The sequence below is a fragment of the Xiphophorus hellerii genome, chromosome 22, assembly GCF_003331165.1.
Source record: "Xiphophorus hellerii strain 12219 chromosome 22, Xiphophorus_hellerii-4.1, whole genome shotgun sequence".
Classification (NCBI taxonomy): Eukaryota; Metazoa; Chordata; class Actinopteri; order Cyprinodontiformes; family Poeciliidae; genus Xiphophorus; species Xiphophorus hellerii.
In genome coordinates, this window is record NC_045693.1 from 3,895,880 (window position 1) to 3,915,908 (window position 20,029).

Sequence of the window (20,029 nt, forward strand, 5' to 3'; positions counted from 1 at the left end):
CTTGGATTGTTTTTTAGAAGCAGTTGAGACCCAAGTTGAAGTACAAAAATTTGCAAAATGTGAATTTTGCACAACACATCCCCTTTAGGCACATCCCTCTGGTGGTATATTGAATAATGGCTATAATTTGATAAAAATAAAACAGATTATAAGCTGGAAAAGTGTGAAAATAAAGTTCTCTCATATTGGATGCAAACATAGACAGCTGGAAGTAAAGAAAAAATGAGAATACATTCATTCATAATGTCGTTACATTCAGAGTATTCTCCTTTCAGCCTTAAAAGCTGACAAGAGTGAATATTTTTATTTTTTTCCGCCCTGCCATCTCCTCTGCAGCTGCCTCCCTGTGTTTGACAGTTGAAGTGGAAGGCCACTGGCCTGTGAGGGACTCGGTTCATCACGGCCCCAGGCTGCAGCATCCAGCCGCATAACAACAGGGATCCCACCACGCTCTAAACACCGCCTGCAGCCTGGACGCATCTGTGAGGGCCAGACCGGGGTCCCGCAGGGCTGCTGCAGGGACACACTGCAAACAAACTAAATATTACCAAGCAGTTTTTAGCTAGTTTCCATGGCAAACATCTTAATACACTTAGAGTAAGACAAAACTAACTTACAACTAACTTTTCAGCAACACATAGGAACTTATTTTAAGTAGATAATTATTAATATATGTGAAATATGACATTTTCCTCATACAAGTTAAAATGTTTTGCTCCACTTGTAGATTGTTTCACTTCTGACTAGAACTTTTTCATCAACATTATTGACATAAAGAAGCTCCCATATCTTCCTGAAAAGTTATTTGTTATTTTTGTGTTATTGTAAGTGTGCTAAGATATTTTCACTAAATCCTATTCCAAAAACACTGTTTTTGCAGTGCACACAGCCTAGATCAGCACTTTGGACCAATCTGATGGTTGAATAACACGAATTACTGATAAATATATTTGATGTTGAGTTAATGTGTCTATGTATTCAATAGTTTAGCAGCAGAAATGGTTTTTGAGTTAAACATTTTGCTAATTTTGTTGATATGTAATTGTCAAATAAAATGCGATTAATTTAAATAATTAATTACACACCAAGCACTTTGAAATGCCTTGCTGCTGAAATGTGCTATACAAATAAAATTTGATTGATTGATTGTAATCAAAACAAGTTCCTTTGTCTTGCTTAAAAGTTGTTTACAAGTTAGTTTCGTGTTATTGTAAGTGTGCTAAGATGTTTCAGCTAAATCCTACACCAAAAATACTTTGTTTTTGCAGCGCACACAAACTGGAACAGCTGTTTACACCAGTTTGATGGTTGAATAACTAATTAAACAATAAATTAAACTATAAACATGTTTGATGGTGAGCTATATGTCTATTTATTAAATTATTTAGTAGCAAAACATGTTTTTAAGTTAAAATGTTGCTGATTTTGTCTATTTTTGATTAAAATGCACTTGATTACAATTAATTAATTATACAACCTGCAATCAACCAGATTAAAAATTTAAATCAAGTCCCATCACTGTTGCAAATAAATAAAGAAGATTGGGGTCTGTTTAGAGCTTGTGCCCCAATCTCACTTCCAGTCTAGCATCGCCCCTGTCCAGTGCGAAGATCTGCAAAGATTAAACAAAATAAGTCACTATAAACAAAAACCGGGGCGGAAACTACTCGACAGCCAACCTGAAACACACCTAGAGTTAATTATAAATAATTTCCTCCCTGCGGAGCGTTAATGAGATAACTAACCTGCCGGTTAATTATTGCTCTTAAATTTCCTGTGGATGCTGCGCTACCTGCAGCGGAAGCAGCGGGGCAGTGAAGCAGTCAACCTCCTCCTCTTCCTCATCCTCCTCTTCCTCGTCCTCGTCTTCCTCCCCATCCAGGCAGCAGCAGCCAGTCTGCGGGACACCGAGGACTTCAGCCAGCTTCCCCCCGGAGCGGAGGACGCACTCCGGTCGTTTTATCGCGACGATCTCCGCTCTGATTTGATTTTTTCTTCTTCTTCTTCCCGATTGAAGGAAAGTTTTGGGATCCGTGTCTTCATCGGGAAACTTTCACCTATGGTTCGTGAATATGGAGCCAAGTTGCTGTTTCTCTCCGGGAAACGTCGCTGCGCTGCTGCAGCTGCTGCTGCTGCTGGTCGGAGGTAAGACGGAGTTTAACCTCAGTTTAATGTTAAAGCTGCAGGATGACGAAGAATAAAGATTATTCATATTTATATGAAATGTAGCTGAGGGTGCTTGAAAATGAGCGAAAACTATTAAATAATACTAGACTTTATGATTAATTATGCAGGCTAAATAAATAATTGTATAATTCAACAGAATAATAGATGTTAAGGATGAACCGATCAGGTTTTTCTTGGCCAGTATCAATTTGATCATCTCCAAAGTCAAAGCTGCCAATTTTGGTTAATCATGATTTTCTTTTTTTACCTGGAGGACATTGAGAAAACTCAGCTGTAGCTTTTCTCCCTGTTTTTGTGGAAATTATCTTCAAGGTTTTTCCAGTATTATGGAGAATAATCAGGATTAAATTAATAAATTACAAAAAGCATAAAAATGTCCAACAAAAACTATTTTTCTCTGTTTTCTCCAACATTTAATGCTATTTTATTGTAAAACAAATAGTGTACAAGGGTGAGATGTTGTTTGTATTGAATTGTATGCAATATATTGTAAAATAAGTAAATAAATGTAAACTAAATAACATATTTAATTTTAAAAAAACTAAATTTGCAGTGATCTAATTAAACATTAAGTTAGATTATAATAAATAATTATCCCAGTTTATGCATCAAAGCATATTTCTCTAATCTTTTTTTTCTAAATGCACTTGGTTGATGCATTTGTAGTCATTTATAGGTAAAAAAAAAAAAACAATGCATTTTATGGAAAAACTTGAAGAGTAATTAAATTTTCAGGTTTTTTCAGCTGATCTTGAGTCAAAGCTGATTAAAGGCCAGTTTGTGACTCTTTATTTTATTCCAGACTTTCCAAAATTAAAGAGGCAGACAGGAAAAAAGTACATCTGAGAAGTCCGAATGCACTTTTCTTTTTTCCACAGAGCAACCTGAATATGAAGCGCAATGCAGAAATCTGGCATTGTGTGTGGCATGGCTGAGGAGTCAAATAAACATCATAATATCATAATCCCATTCACAATCCTGGAGCCCAACTGTACCAACACTGTCCCCTCATGCAGGCTAAATATAAACCTGCTTTTCTCTGCAAGCATGCAGAACGTGAAACTAAATATAAATATAGGCCAATATGTGCAACTCCTGGTTTTAAAATTTAACTAAAAGCAACTCTGGAGGTTTCTATTCCTGCTTCAATCAAGGATAAAAACTTATTAGAAGCTGTAAGTGGTCATAAACAACGCAGCGGCAGTTGTAAACAAGTCTATTTCATGTCAGCAAATCCCCCAGGGCAGTGCCGGCCCAAGGCATAAGCGGCTGCTTAGGACCCCCCACCACTAGGGGGCTCCAAGAGCACAAAGCCACCATGATTGAAATATATATATTTAAAATAACATTAGATAATGCAAACTATTGTGATGAAAATTCCATATTGTTTTTTTTCTTACACAAATAATGTTTAATGTCACTGATTTCTGCTTCCCCTTTTGAGGAAATATAATATTAAACTTGTCAACTTGTTTACTGTAAATGTTGTGTTTATCAGCTAATTTTACTTTTAAATAGTTAAAATAATATGACACACTTAAATACACTGCAAAACCCCAAACTTTTACCAAGTATTTTGGGGTTTAGTTTCTAGTGCAAATATCTTAGCACACTTGAAATAAAACAAAACTAACTAATAAGTAACTTTTCAGCAAGATATAGGAACGATTAATTAATATTGATGAAAAACTACTTGTTCTGTTGGCTGATTATTTAATTTATAAAATGGGAAAAATGTCTTAATTTAAGTAAAATAATCAGCCAGTGGGACTAGAACGATTTCATCAATATTAGGGAATTATTGACTTAAACCAAGATCCTAAATTTTGCTGAAAAGTTACTTGTAAGTTAGTTTGTCTTATTTCAAGTGTAGTAAGATATTTGTACTAGAAACTAGATTTTGTGTTTTTGCAAAGTCAAAATATTTTTTAGTTTGCTGCTCCTGCAAGGTTAAAATCAACGGCCATAATAACACTGGTATGATGTAAGTTAATTACAAAATGATGCTAGTGATAAACATAAAGCAGCACATGAATATTGAAGCATCTGATGTTGATGCTAAAAGGGGGGAGGGAATAAAAATCTGCTTAGGGCCCCCAAAAGGCTCGGACCGGCCCTGTTTCCTCATGTTGACGCAGCAGTTCTCGGCCCCCGCGGTGCAGACCATCGCTCTGGTTGGACTGCTTGTGCTGGTCAAGGCCGCAGGCTGTAATTAAATGGGCGCTGACATGTCGACCCCGGCCAAAGAGCGGCGCTCATCACCTGGCTGCCTGTTGCAACAAAGGACCGGCGGGCAGGTGTGCAGCAGCTGCTCCTACCTCTGGGTAAACACCGTCTGTTTGTCTTCTTTAAACATCAAAAATAAAAAATACAGCCTGTTAGATGAGTACGCACACCGTCCTGGACGTGAAGTACCCTCCACACGACACAACGGATTGATTTACGGCGTGCTTTTCTCTTTGACTTTTAGTTTAACTTATTATTTGTACATTTAGACAATCAGATCTTCAGGTTAGTGATTATTTGGGTGTTTCCTGCTGAGGTAATAATCAAACAAAGAAAACTGGAAATCAGTGGCCAGAGCCTTTAAATGCCAGTTTGTGCTTCAGAAGAACTGGATGCTTCCTGGGTTCCGTTTGAATATTTTATTACAGAGCAAAAACATTACAGTTCGGTTAATTTTTTTTATAAAAATACACCAAGAAATAAGTTTGATCAAAACTAGGAATGGACGTTATCGATTCATCGTTCATGTAAACGATTAATTAAGCGGTTATTTCTTTAAAAATACGTTTTCTCTTGTATCTAAAGTTCTGATCGTCTTTCCATAAAGGGATAAATGTTTATGACAATGTATTGCTGGCCTGGCCAAAACGCCATTTACTACATCCTCGCCTTCGTACTTTAAATCCGTAGTTTTTGTTTCAGAAGTTGAAGTTGCTCCGTTATTCGGTTCAGCTATTAAGTTTATAACTTCCGGAGTTTGTTGGAAGTTTATATTTCTAAACAGATCAGTATAAGGTGCATTTTCCATCCCAAACCGGACTCTGTTTGTACCATTTCTCTTTCCCGTCCTGGTCTGGCTCCGCCATCTTTGTTTATTTGTCCCCTTCAGAGTGACGAGCGTCGCCTCCTGCTGGACGGAGGGCAAACTACAATTCTACCCTTTATTAGCTTATCTAATGGAACTAATTTTATTTTGAGAAATCATTAATCGACTAATCAAGGCATTAATCAATCCTATTCAGAATTATTGATGCCACAATTTCAACAACTCTGAAAAATATGCTCTCAATTAACTTACAGTTTAACTGTCTAAGTTGATGTATTGCAACCAATTTCCTATTTCATCAAAACAAACTGATTTAGTATCATTGCTTCAGCATAAGGGCCAGAATAGGGAGGAAGATCCCTGTCTAGAACCACCTATGGCCTCCAGTGTTTACTTTGAGACTGTTTCTAAAAACACTTATGACGTCCAAATTTAATAGTCAAAAACGGCAGTTAAATATGCATTAATACACACAGGTGAAACCATGTTAGTGATACCTGAGAAGCTAATATCTACTGTTTTTGATATCTCTACTCTTGGGGGTTCAGCCAATCAGCACCAAGGAAAAGGGATGGCACTCCAGGATTGGCTGCTTAGTGTGGCATCTGGATAGTTCACCTCAATATATATTTTTTCTTTTAGCGTATTTTTAATAATCTCTACAAAGAAAAATCTGTGTATAACGTAATTAGGTGGCAGTACACTGTATGTATAATCAATGACTTGTTGTTTCCTTGGAATATAAATGTAACTTGACATGAGAAGCTAGCTTCTTTTAGCCACTCATCAAAATGGGAAAGACAAGAGAACATGCAAATGTTCACCAGTAAATAGCAACAAGATTTGCTCATATCAGAGGAATATTTATTACGTTTTTACCAGCTGGATCTTTGATCAACAAGGCTGAATGAGAAATAACGTTTTTAAAAAATGCCAGGAGGACAATGCTAAGGGTTGGTAGACGAAGAAACGGTCAAAGGTCACTTATCATGATGTACCAACTCTATTACAACCATTAGATGCTAGAAGAACCTTTTCGGTCCTACCATCACAAATGTAAACATAAGTTTCTTTCTCTAACTTGGATTTTTCCACATTGAATGAATTAACTCAACTTAAACTAGGGCAGAAGTGATTAATCCATTAATCATAATTAATCACATAATCGTAATTCAGTAATCGATTAATTGTTAACTGGAGTATTGAGACTCAAAAAACATTATGTGCTGAAAAAAAACAAAACAGCAAAAATATTCCTTGGAGTATTTAACCCAAAGCTGTACAAATATACATATATATTGTTTTAAGATTAAAAAAATAAAAAAACTTTGTCTGTAAATATGTTTTAGCCAAAACTCCTCAAATAGCAGTTTTAGCTTCTTCTGGTTTAGATTATAAAAGGAATGCTACGTTACAAAATGTTTATAACCTCATTTAAAAGGGAATTTAATTATTTGTTTATTTCCATTTTTAATGTATTTCTAATATTTCATAAAATGCTGACATTATGAAATAAAAACTCTGAAGACTGTCCCAATTTTTATCTGATTAATCGATTAATTGTCAGAATAATCAACTACTAAAATAATCCGTAGCTGCAGCTCTAATTTAAACGTTTCCTACATTTTTCAGTGCTTCTGCATTAAATGACGAGTTAATTCTAAGGATTTCTTGTTTTAAGAATAAATTAGAGCAGCTTTCTCTTCTCAGCTGCTCTTTGTGCATCCAAACCTGCTGGGAGGCTGTAAGAAAATTAACCGAATCCGTTAACATCTCGAAGCAGCGCATCGATCGGTTTATCTTCCCCTGTGACCTTGCTGCTGCAGCTTTGACCCTGCGTCGCTCTCTGACCTGTGAAACCAGAAACTCGCTCCTCCCCCCACAGCTGCTCCTCTTCCTCCCCAATTTAGAGAAATCATTTACATCAGCATCTTTTTGCTTCTGAGAAGGACCAGAACAATAAATCTCATTTGTTACTTGCTGCTATTTGATTTAGCTCCTTATTATATTATGTAATTCACTGAAGCTGGTGCTCTTGTGGTTCATGTGGACGGAGAATCAATGTCCCGCCCTGCTGCCACTTTGTCTTTTTAGTATAATTACAGCATGAAAGAATTTAGACTTTAACATTAAACTGTAAAAAAGTTACATTTTTGCATATTTCCATATGTTTTTATTGATTTTAAAGATGTTCAGCTGTTCTGCCTGAACTTTATTTACATTTTAAAAAGAAGTAAATGAAGGGAGCAAAAACATTTTTAGCTAAGACATAGCTCTGTATTAGCTCTGAAACGATTGATCGTGATGAATCAATTATTGAAATAAATTGAAAAACAAAGTGATGGAGCTCAAAGTCCACTGGCCTAGGGCTGAAACGATTAATCGGATTAATCAAAATTAATAGTGATTAATTGATTTTTGAAACAATTTTCATCTAATTTAGTTTTTGACTAATCGTTTACTGGAGTACACCGACTCAACAAAGGCCATTTGCTGAAAGAAAGAGACACTCAGAACAGTAATTAGGTCAAATCTGTTCTATATATGTATATATAACCATTTTGCAATTAAGAAAAACAAACTTTTTTTCTGTAAATTTTTTTTATAATGGTAGCCTGTGGATCCAGTAAAAATGCAAATCAGTAACAGACACATTCTGTCCCAATTGATTGACATCGTTTATGAATAGAAGAGGACCTGATCCACATCCCTGCAGAACCTCATTATGAACTGACGCAACTTCAGAACACAGATTATTATATTTCATACATTTTGAGATAATCTGTGAACCAATCAACCAGAGTCCCGCAGCGTGGCTAAAACTCCTCCATCCACATGTGTCAAACTCGAGGCCCACGGGCCGAATCCAGCCCGCCGTAAAGCTTTATGTGGCCCAGAGAGAAAAATAAATGTAACCTTGAAAATAACCGTTGAAAACAGTTAAGAGGAAAAGGGCCACAGAAAAATAATCTGAATTATTTTTTTAGAATTTTGACTTTTTTCTCAGAATTTATCAGAATTATTCTGACTTTAATCTTTAAGATCAAAAGTCAAAATTCTACAAAAAAAAGTCAGAATTATTAGATAAACAATCTGAATTCTGTCTTTTGATCTTATTAAAGCCAGAATTATTTTTTTCAGTGGCCATAAGCTTCTTCCGTAGTTTTCATTTGCATAGTACCAAATTACATCAGTGTGAAATTATATTCAGTATTTTTTAGCTTGAAGCTCATGGCGTGCAGAGCGACTGTGTACTCATATTGTAGTGGGTTTTATCAATACGTTTTCCCGCCACCGGCCCTTTTAGGACATTCATAATCTCTATTTTGCCCCAAAATCAAAGTGAGTTTGACATCCAGCTCTAGTCAGTTCAGGGTCAGACTTCCTCTCATGCATGGCTGGAATCTAATTTCCTTCGGTGAAAGGACAAGGAGACAGGGATCGAAGAGTCGCCCCGGGGGCATTTAGCCGCCACCCCTGGCTTCATGGGTTTTGACAAGTTGTTTTCCAGTCGCGCTGGTTTGACCCGGCGCTCGCCAGGAACGGAGCGAAGGACGAGCGCAGCTCTTTGTGTCTGCATGGGTCTGCAGACACAAAGAGGTGAAGGAAAAAACGGAGAGAAAAGCTTTCTCACAAAGTGAAACGTTGCATCTCTCCCATTGGGTCTGAAATCACCTTTTATCATATTCCATATCATATTAAACCAATAAGACACTCAGCACTTTTCTTACCCAATCAACATGTTTACATGTCTTGTTCTCAAGCTGCATTGGTACAAAAGGCAAAACCAGTCATGCACCAATTATAGTTGCATTGTTATTGATTTAAAATGGTGATTTTTATTTATCAAATTGTAATAAAAGCTCTCCAAACCAACCTTTGAATGAGAGGAAACCAATTGCCTGCTAACCCAAATGTGCCATTAATGAGTCGATTGAATCGCTTTAGAGAAACTGTCTGTTGCAGAACAGTTTTATTACAGAAGCTGTGGTGAGTTTCTAGTATGAAACGACCCGTTTGGGAAATTGCCAACCGGACTTAAAGCTGCAGCAACTTCAGTAAAAATATTTTTTTACATATTTGTTGAAACTGTCACTATTATGACAGTTTTAACAAATATGTATGAGAGATAATCTGTGAAAAAATTAAGCTCCTCTGCCTTCTCCCATTTATCCCAGTGCTAACTAGAAACAACCAATCAGAGCCAGGAGGCGGGTCTTAGCGCTGTTAATCACCTCTTTGCTATGTTGTAGCTAGCGAAGCCTGTTGTGACCGCTAAGACTAGGTAGCATAGTCACAGATAACGGCAGATAAATGGCTTTATCTGCCATCACATACAGCACATAAAACGGCACATACATGAGGATGATTGACAGCTTTAAGACCTCCAGTTGGCTCCGGTTGTTTTTACAGACGGCAATATTAACTCAAGTAGGAGGTGGAGAAAAGATCGATCTTTTCACAGATTATCTGTCTCCTAGCAAACAGTGATAGTTTGAACAAATATGGAAAAAAACATTTTCCTTATAAAAGTTACAATCTGCAGCTTTAAAAAGTAATTTTAACTGTTTTTATGCAGATAAATTGTCTTAATTGGTCATTAAGGGTTCTATCTGTCCCTCTTTCCTTTGGTCTCAGTGCAAATTTTGACGTTTTCATGTAAATCTGATGAAACCGTCTCAGTGCTGCCCTCTCTGGGTTGAATGGTGGCTACTGCAGTTGAATTACAAAGGTGTAGCTTGGTTAGCATCTACTCACAGGTATAAAACCACCTGACTCATTACACGCCCCCTAGTGGTGAGTCAGGAGTTAGAAAAGCAAGCGTTGATTGATAGTGTTTCTAAGTTTGCATGTGTGATTTATTTGTAATGTAGAAAAAGTCGCTAAATTTGTAGCTTTTTTGAAAAAAGTTTGAAAAGTTGCCAAAGCAACAAAGTTCCGGTGGAATTGTTCAAAATTAGTCCGGGGGCGGAGCTACGGCTTCGTTTAAAGTCCAGATCTGGTCAGATGAGCGTTTTTGTTGTTTTTACTTGCATATGACTCTACATTTCTATAAACTGTGGCGTTCCACAAGGTTCAGTTTTCTTCTTTTGCGTCTTTTAATTATCTTACAATATTTAATCTTTTTCTGTCATTTCCTTTCACATCCGTGCAGATGGCGTCCAGTTGTGCATGTTTTTAAGCCTCTTCTGCTGGATAATTAACTTTTTTTGATTGTCGAGCTAAATTAAAGTTTGGAGTCCAGTCCACACAATCTGAGAATTATGTTTGGTTCTTCTTGTATTTCGTGATTCTGTGATTTAAGAAAACATTTACATTTGGCGCCTCCTGCCGATCTAGAGTCACTTATTTTTATTTCTTTCTATGAGCAGTTCCAAAACGTCACGTTTGCATTCAGACTGCAACATGTTTTCTGTTTTTGTACTTTTTTAGAAGGAAATGAGACTTACATGTTGTTATTTTATCATTTCTAGTGATGTTACCATAATAATTAACATTAACTGCATTATCAATACGTAATGAATAATGAAAATAAGCTGATAATATTGCAACTTTATTCTCGTAGTACTATGACTTCATTTTTGAAATATTACAACTTTATTCTTATATGACTTTATTCTCCTGATTTAATTTTTTATTTTGTGTTTTTTCTTAGTTTGGCTCAATTGTAAAACCAACTAATAAACAAAGAAATTACCAAAACACAAATCAAAATGGAAACTAGAACCTAAACAAAAGATCAAAACAGGAATGATAAAATAGACAAAAAAATAAAAAACTACCATAAAATTAACAATTTTGAGTAAATGTCATTTTAATTAAATGTCCCTGCCTTGGTTTGTATTAAATGTGATTGAATGTTTCTCTTAGTTTCTAAGCTTTAGCTTCTTTTCCACCAGAAGTTGCGTCTGTTTCTCTGTGTCCCTGTCAAAGCCCGCTAATGGCCGCTCAGGCTGGAACCACGTGTCCAGTTTTTAAAGCCGCAGCCCTCCCTGAGGAATCCCTGAACCCGGTTTGTACTTACTGCAGCCAAACCCTGCGGGAGAATCTCTATTAGATTTCCTGATGACTGATGAACATGAATCATTGGATCTCGGCTCTTGTATCCTCGCAGGGCTAATAGGATTACATTACGGAGTAATTGATTATTATGTTATGGTATGCATCATGGCAAACTGAGTAACCCGCTACCTGGAGCCCGACTGCCTCCTCCGAAGCCGCATCAAATGTCTCATTACTCTGATGAAAAGTTTGATGCGTGTGTCATCGTTAACAGGAAATGGCTTCCCTCCTTATTGTGATGTTTCCAGAGTGAAAACATCACAACGATAAACACAGGATCAGCTGCAGAAGATGGGAAAGAAGTCATGATATTACAGGAATAAAGTCATAATAGTACGAGAATAAAGTCAAAATATTAACATTTAATATTATCTCTTTATTCTCACAATTTTTATGTCATTATCATTATATTATTACTGTATTCTCTAAATATTATGACTTTATTGTCATATTTTTATGACTTTTACTCTCATAACTTTACTCTCAGAATATTATGGCTTTGTCCTCAGAATATTTTGACTTTATTCTCAAAATGTTATAACTTTATTGTCATATTATTATGGCTTCCTTCTTCTAATATTATGGCTTTGTCCTCTGATAATTTTATGACTTTATTCTTCTAATATTATGACTTTATTCTCATATTTTTATGGCTTCGTTCTTGTAATTTGATGACTTTATGAATACTGTGTGCATTCAGATCAATAACATCTTTCATAAGTGAGACTCCAGTTGGATGTGCAGCTTTTTAGTTAATTGCAGAGCCGTTCCCATTACTGCTCCATCTTCGGAGGCAGAGCAATCACGACGGGCCTCGGAGTGACTGTAATATTTATTTTGTTTTTATCATCATCTCATAACTGCGCCTTAATGCGGCCAGGCTCACAGGCTCTGTAATAGATGATGGATTATTTGGAAACATGGATACTGATTAACCAAACTGTGGAGCTGCACATGTGCAGCAGAGATGATTGGATATATGCAGCCTCCAGCGTCCGTCTCATCAGTGGAAAACAATCAGCCTCTCTGATGATTACTGCAGTTATTGATCGCTTCTGTAGCCTGATATTCTGCTTCTGATGTGTAATTTTTCTGAGGATTCTCCCTGCTTTGCTTCTCCAGTTGTGATTTTTATAATCAGAGGTGGTGGCGGGATACGCCATGAGCTCATAGCTGGTAAATCTGTCCGCCGAAGCACGCGTTGCGGTAATTGAGTTCCTGTCTTTGTCTGGGGCGATGGAAAGGGCGTCCCACCCTATCAGCCGCATCCAGACTGATTGTGCGATGAGCCTTTGTCCTTTTTGTTCTCACTCTGTTAAAGCTACAGGCACATTTTAAATTAAATCTCCCCAAAAAGCCCACCATAAACACAATTTATCACCTGAAGAATACACTGTTCTGAGAACTTTGTAACTGACAGCCATCTTGGTAGGTAGTTGCTACACTGCAAAAACACAAAATCGAACCGTTGTTGCTGCTAAACTATTGAATAAATAGACACAATAGCATCAAAGATATTTATTCATTACTTTTGTTATTCAGCCATCAAATTGGTGCAAAGTTCTGTCCCAGTCTGTGAGCACTGCAAAAACACAAAGTATTTTTGGTCTAGTTCCTAGTCTCAAGATCTTAGTACACTTGAAATAAGACAAAACTAAATGACAAGAAACAGGATCTTATTTTGAGTCAATAATCCTTAATATTGACTGAAAAGTAATGTTTCCATTAGCAGATTACTTCACTTACAGCAAGACATTTTCCCCATGTTATAAGTCAAATAATCTATAAAACTAGTACTTTTTGATGAATATTAAGGAATGATTTACTTAAAACAAAATCATATTTACTGCTGAAAAGTTACTTAGAAGTTACTTTGTCTTATTTCAGCAGTACTGAGTCATTTGGACTAGAAACTGGACCAAAACACTTGGTAAGATTTTGTGATTTTGCAGTGTATGGGATTGCTATGACGGCTAGATGTGTTACGATTGTAAATTCTACTGGGGGATAAATTATTCCAAACATTATTGTGATAAACGATAATATTGTGGTTGTAGGACCATTTTCCAGCAATATAATGGCAACAGCATAATATTAATGCCAGAACACAATCTAAAAGATTAATAAACTATAAATAGTAATAGATATTTAACACTGGAACTGGAAGACATTTTAAATATCCAAAATAAATAAACAAAATGATCAATAAGATGAATTATGAAGGCTCTGTAAACAAAATTGAGACCAAAGGAGCAGACTGAGGAGTTTTATCATCCAGTTTTTGATAGAGAAAGAAAAACAATAAATTCTGTCAATGGAAATTATTGAGTTTGTTTTAATTCATCATGCAATTAATTGAGTTATTGATTAGAGCTAGCTCTCGCTTGTTCCTATCTAACTTTATAGCTATTACTCAGTCATAATTTTTGAGTTTTCTACCCACCTTTGTGTAATACCAAGATAAATATCAGGAATATTTACTGTCGTACTTACTGTGGTACTACCTAAATTAGCCTAGCTAATGTAGCTTTTATCTCCTAGCTGAGACGGACATGTAGCGGACAAAGTGCTACAAACACAAGTACGTGTTTGTTACTACGTACTTACTCTGATATTCACCAGAACCTCATCATTCACATGAAGAGTTCATACGTTCCTTACAAATCCGTTTAAACGTTGACTGTATCCGTCCATGGTGTTCGAACTCTTTGTCTTCACTGGTGAACAGAAATCAGAGGCAGCTTGTTCACATCGTCTGACATGTTTTCCTTTTCTGTCTCATTCCTGTCCATCCCTACAGCGGCCATTTTGTTTATATATATATATTTCTCCTGCACATTGGTGAGTGGGATAGCGAGCGTAGTGACGCTGATTGATGGCGTTTCTCTTCTTTGACAGGCGCTTCATGTTTTTTACCATAAAAATCTTCAAGAGCAGAAAAAACTTGCTGAATTTGTCGCTAGCTACTTAAAAAAAGTTGCTACATCGCCACAAAGTGCTTCTTGTGACCCCGTCCACAGTGTTGGGGTGTGGTCCCGACGATTGACCACCACCCTTAGCTCCGCCCACTTTGGCAGAACTTTTCAAAATTAGTTTGGGGGCGGGGTTATGCTTTCACATCAGGTTTAGTTCCACTTTACATTGAACATTCGTGTAATATCAGTTCAGTATTCTTACATCTGTGAATAGTAACTCCAAACTATTTTTTCATGCAGAATATCTCAAAGAAAATGTAGCATGGGAAGCTAAAATACATAGACGCAATGCTATCTGACACGCTATTGGCTGATGTTAGCAATGTAGCCAATCCTGGAGCGACATTATTTTTCTTGGCTCTGATTGGCTGATCCCTGAATATGGGAAATTAAAGAAACCAGAAGTCAAATAAATCAAACAGGAACAAAAACAGAAAAGGTTCTGAAGACGATCCCAGTCTTTTCCCTCTTGTGATGTCACTAACCCAAACGAACACAAAGCAGACGGAGGAGTTTCTATTTTCGTTACGCTTTTTAAAAACTTTCTAAAACTCTGCGATGGAAATCTGTCCTTCATTAGCCAGCTGTGTTTTTATCCTCAGTACATTTTATTGTGCAAAAAATGAAAATAAATTAATACCCCACCGGAACGGCATCTTTAAAATACAAACACTTGGAGAAAAAAATCGTTTAATGTTTTCCAGTCTTATGTAAGTCCAGTCTCACTGCCCAGCAGCGGTGCATGATATCTGTTGTAAACACAGATTGCTACAAGAGTCGTCCTGTTCAAACACGGAGTGTGTTTGCAGAATCACTTAATCTGGGTTTTCATCAAACGAGGCCTCATGCGGAGCCTGAGCATCAGTTTTATAGCCGATTGAAGGCTGTAAAACGTCTTTTTATGTCGTTAATGTTTAAACTCTTTGGTGCAAAACAGACAAACAGGCTGTAACAAACAGAGCTGAATAAAACAGCTTCTAAACGCAGAAAAATCTGCAAGCTAAAACTAATTTAAAATAACTTTAAAATGTATTACTAGACTTTATTTCCACTCAATATTCCTCCCATTGTCTAAAGCAACTTATTACTTTGATCAACGATTATTTTATTCGTTATTCAATTGATCATTTTTGATGATTAATCGATTAATCGTATAAAAATATATGCACATTCTGCTGATTTTTCATTTAACCACTTAAGCCTGTTTTATATAATATTAAAATATGCAAATAAGCAAATAATTCAATTACTTTTTAAATAAAAAATAAAAAATTTATTCAGTTTAAGATGCATCTGCAGCTAAAAACATTCTATTTACTAATTTGTTGATTATTTTTGGTCTGTATACTCCAGTTAATGATTAATCGCGATTTATTTATCGTTTCAGTCCTACTTTTAACCTGTGACTCTCTTGCTGCAAAGCAACACTGGTTGGGGCTTTTTTACATTATTTACTGCATCACCATCAGTTGGTGGCTCTTCCTTCCACTCAACTTTCTACCTGTACGGTTGACTATACCAATATATGAAGAGCAACTCAATTCTGTAGTTTAAAAATGTTTATTTCTTTTCATTTTTTATTTAATTCCCTCAATAATAAATACAAATAGTACATTTAACAATTAAAATAAATCATGAATGAAAGACGTATAAACTAGCTGAGAAAACTATTTCAGCCATATTTCAAAAACACAAAAAATCAGCTTATTCAACGCGTTATTGCTTAATCATGATCATTTTAAAATTTCTCTTAAATGCAGAAAGAAATGTAAAGATTGTTGCATAAACTGACAACTTACATTTTCCATCATCGCTGTTTGTTTATTTTAAGTTGTATTTGCTTTTTCTCTCTTAAAAGGTTTTTATATAAATTCTAAAATATTGCACTCTATGAATTCATGAAGTTTCATAAATGAACATAATTTTGTAAGAAACTGATTTTTTTCTTGTTAATCGTGAATTTTAACAGGAAATACATAATTATACAAGTAACAAAAACATGAGTTTTCTCTGTTTTTAGCTGAATTACTGAATGAAATGAGGTTTCCAGTGACCTATTGACCTGTCAGACAGCTTCAGTTCAGAGGAAACTCGCCGCCGTGGCTCCGCAGAACGCCTCACTCCGCAGAACGCCTCGCTCCGCAGAACGCCTCGCTCCGCAGAACCCCTCGCTCCGTCCATCCAGCTAATTAGTCCTGATATAAACGCTTCTCTTTCTGTTGGCTTCTGTCCTGGAAACAAATTGAATTTTGAATGATATAAACAAATTGTGTTGCAGAGCCTTGGTGGTGGTGGTGGGGGGATTTGGTCCCAGTGGCCTGCAGCCAGACCCCTCCCTGCACCACTGGCTCCCAGTGATGAACAGGTTGGCCCCCGGTTTTATTCAGGGGGCCGCTGTCGTCGTCTGCTGCTTTTGATTTACTCATGCGTTTTCTGTTGATTAAATCTGGTTTATGTGATTTGTAATAGTTCGCTTTAGAGCGGTTGGGTAAGCCTGAAATAATTATAAAACTAACATTGAGATTAAAATAAGTGGAGGAGAGAAATCAGGAGCAGCGGTCTGTGGCTGCATGGTAACAGCGCCCTCCAGTGGCCGTCCTCGGTATTTAAATGAATGTTTCATTTTGAACGATGTTTCATCTGGAAGGTTCATTGATTTGGATTTAAATATTTTTATTTTCAAGTTTAGCAATTAATGGAGAGCTTAATTTATTATTATTGATGATTAATTTAGAGCTGATGTTTCCAAAGAAGAAAAGATTTAAACAGAAAATCTGAAAGAATATTATGGATGGATGGATGTATGTATGTATGTATGTATGTATGTATGTATGGATGGATGGATGGATGGATGGATGTATGGATGGATGTATGTATGGATGTATGGATGTATGTATGTATGTATGTATGGATGGATGGATGGATGGATGGATGGATGGATGGATGGATGGATGGATGTATGGATGGATGTATGGATGTATGTATGTATGGATGGATGGATGGATGGATGGATGGATGGATGGATGGATGGATGGATGGATGGATGGACTCAGATTAAATCCCATCTATATTTTTGCGTGAAACTAAAACTTTTCATGTGTTGCCGTATTTTTTCCTTCCACTAAACCTTTGCTGTAATTTCTCTAAGTGTCTCTTGATGAATGAATGGATCCTCTTCTCCTTCAGACTTGTTGTTTTCAACCTTTTAATGTTTTTTTCCACTTGCTGCCATGTTGACGCCCTCAGTGCAGACGGTTCTTCATGATCGGATTCTCCGGGTCCAAACGGTCGAGTGTCTGGATGTTTGTTTTGGCCTCAGGAAGCCATTTAATGAAAAGGTCGGCGCCTCATTGAGTGGATCTCCATGTTTCAGGAAGCAGCGGCTGCATTTCACCCTCCTGTCATCCAACCAAATTAGATCAATGCCTGAAACGGGAGCCGGGCCTCAAACCACCCCGGCACAAATAGAAAATCTCGTTTAGTTCCCTGCTAATGACATTAGCGCGTTCCCAAAATGGCCGCCCGCCGTCGACACATAACTGGGATATAATTACAGGAGGAGACGTCTCCCGTTTCCTGTAAAACACTCAGCGCTGCGTGTTTTATGGATCACGATGCTGCCAGGAGAGGAATCACTCCTCATGTTATCCCCGGAAATTAAGATGCTCAAGGTGAAGTCAAGGACGACGGGGAGCCACGCGAAATCGACCGGCGGGAGGTTCATTAGACCATCCAACCATCCATCCATCCATTCAACCATTCATCCAACCAAGCATTCAACCAACCATCCATCCATCCATCCATCCATCCATTTACCATCCATCCAACCAACTACCCAATCATCGAATCCATCCATTCATCCATCCATCCATCCAAATGATAAAAACAGAACCAAATTATTTGCCTAAAATCAAGATGACCCTTATCACCATGACGACTAGAGATCCTGTCCTTGAACACCTTGAATAGAATCAGGGTCAAGGGTCGTCCCTGGTGTCCAACTCACTAGGGACACGTGGACTTAGTCCAGAGAAAGTGGACCTGGCTCTAGCTCTGGTTATTTTGTGTCAAGACATTGGACACTAATGTCTTGAGGGACGGCGTCTTTACTCTTTTCCGGATCCAATAAAAACTCACGTAAAGTTCTGAACAGTTAAAGATCCGGTCCAGTTTCCAGTGAGATCATTTGGTTTTTTCTTCTCCCTGCAGGAGTGGCGGGGTTGTACTTCCCTCAGAAGGAATACACTGAGACGGTGTACGTTGGACAGCCGGCGGGGACGCCCGTCCTTCAGGTCCACGCCATGCTGGACGGCCGGTCCGAGCGGCCGCATTTCTACCTGTGCGGCAGCAGGCGGCCGCCGTACGCGCTCTGGTTCCAGATGGACGTCCAGACCGGAGAGCTGTCCCTCAGCAAGACGCTGGAGGAGACGGACTTCGCCTCGCTGTGTGAGTTGGACACAAGCTTTGGCTTCCACCTTCTTCAAGTCAAAACGCTTAACAATATTAACAAAACATTTCAGAGGTCAACCAGCCCCCCACATTTATGAAATCTAACAAAGTTGTTGTCGATCAACTCTACATTTGTGCTGGTTTGAGCCGCAAAAATGTTAATTTGTGCCGATATAATTTTTAAGGTTTTAATAAATGTCTCCATGGTTGTGAAAGGTCAACCAGCCCCAGCCTCACCTTCTTCAAAGTAAACAAAATTGGGGTCCATCAACTCTGCAACATTTGTGCTGGTTTGTGCTGCAAAGATTTTAGTTTTTGCCGCTACAATAATAAAAGTAGTAATAATAATAAATAAAAATTTTATAGTGCTTTTTCAGACATTCAAAGATGTTTGATCAATAGAAAATGTTTGCCAGAGGTCATTAGAGGTGAAACAAGCGTCACACGTTTACGAAATCAAATTGGTGTCCATTGTCTCTGCTACGTTTATGCTGCAAAAAATTTCCTTTTGTGCTGCTATAACTTTAAAGATATTAATAAATGTTTCCAGAGGCCATGAAGGTCAACCTGGCCACCATCTTCAAATCAAACAAAATTTTTGCCAATCAATTCTGCTACATTTGTGCTATTTTGTGCTGCAAAGATTTTTGTTTGTGCTGTTATCATTTTAATAATATTATTACATAAAAAATTGTAGCGTTTTCAGGCACTGAAAGATGCTCAAAGATTGACATTTATTAAAATCTTTAAAATTGTTTGACTTCTGATGACCTCCAGAAATATGTTTTTATTAATATCTTTAAGCATCTTGGAGTGTCTGAAAAATTGTTATGAAAATCTGATCTATTATTATTATTGTTGTTAAAATAATAGCAGCACAAAAAATCTTTGCAGCAGAAATGTAGAAGACCTGATTGACACCAATGTTGATTTTGTAAATGTGGTGAGGCTGGTTGACCTTTGATGACCTCTGTGCTGCTGTCTTTAAAATGATAGCAGCACAAACAAAAACCTTTAGCAGCACAAATGTTTGGCACCGCTCTCCTTTGATTTGAAGGCGGTGGAGAACGAGCTTCGCTCAGGTTCGGTTTCCTGATTCTGATGCATTTTCCTGCTCTGCTGCCAGATGCCTCTCCTAAATGCACTTCCCGATGTTTACGCTCTCTGCATGCTAATAACGCTCTGGCTCTTTGTCCGGGTTTCTTCCGCCGCTATAATAACATAATTGCATGGCCTCAAAGTAAAGCCAAGTCATCAGAAAAAGAAAGTGCAGTCTGAGATTAAATTGCCTCTTTTGTTTGTT

The 20,029-nt window shown here is 37.3% G+C and overlaps 1 protein-coding gene across 2 annotated transcripts in view; it reads left to right on the top strand.

Moving 5' to 3' along the window:
• The first annotated feature begins 1,836 nt into the window (after nt 1-1,836).
• The window catches only part of ret (ret proto-oncogene receptor tyrosine kinase), a 33,288-nt gene continuing 15,095 nt past the window's right edge, over nt 1,837-20,029 (top strand). The window contains exons 1-2 of one of the 2 annotated variants that reach the window (XM_032554008.1): nt 1,837-2,145; nt 18,487-18,723. In XM_032554008.1, the coding sequence (XP_032409899.1) occupies nt 2,073-2,145; nt 18,487-18,723 (310 nt within the window). In that variant the 5' untranslated portion in view covers nt 1,837-2,072. The remainder of the gene's footprint in view (nt 2,146-18,486; nt 18,724-20,029) is intronic. The other variant, XM_032554007.1, reaches the window with a different exon arrangement.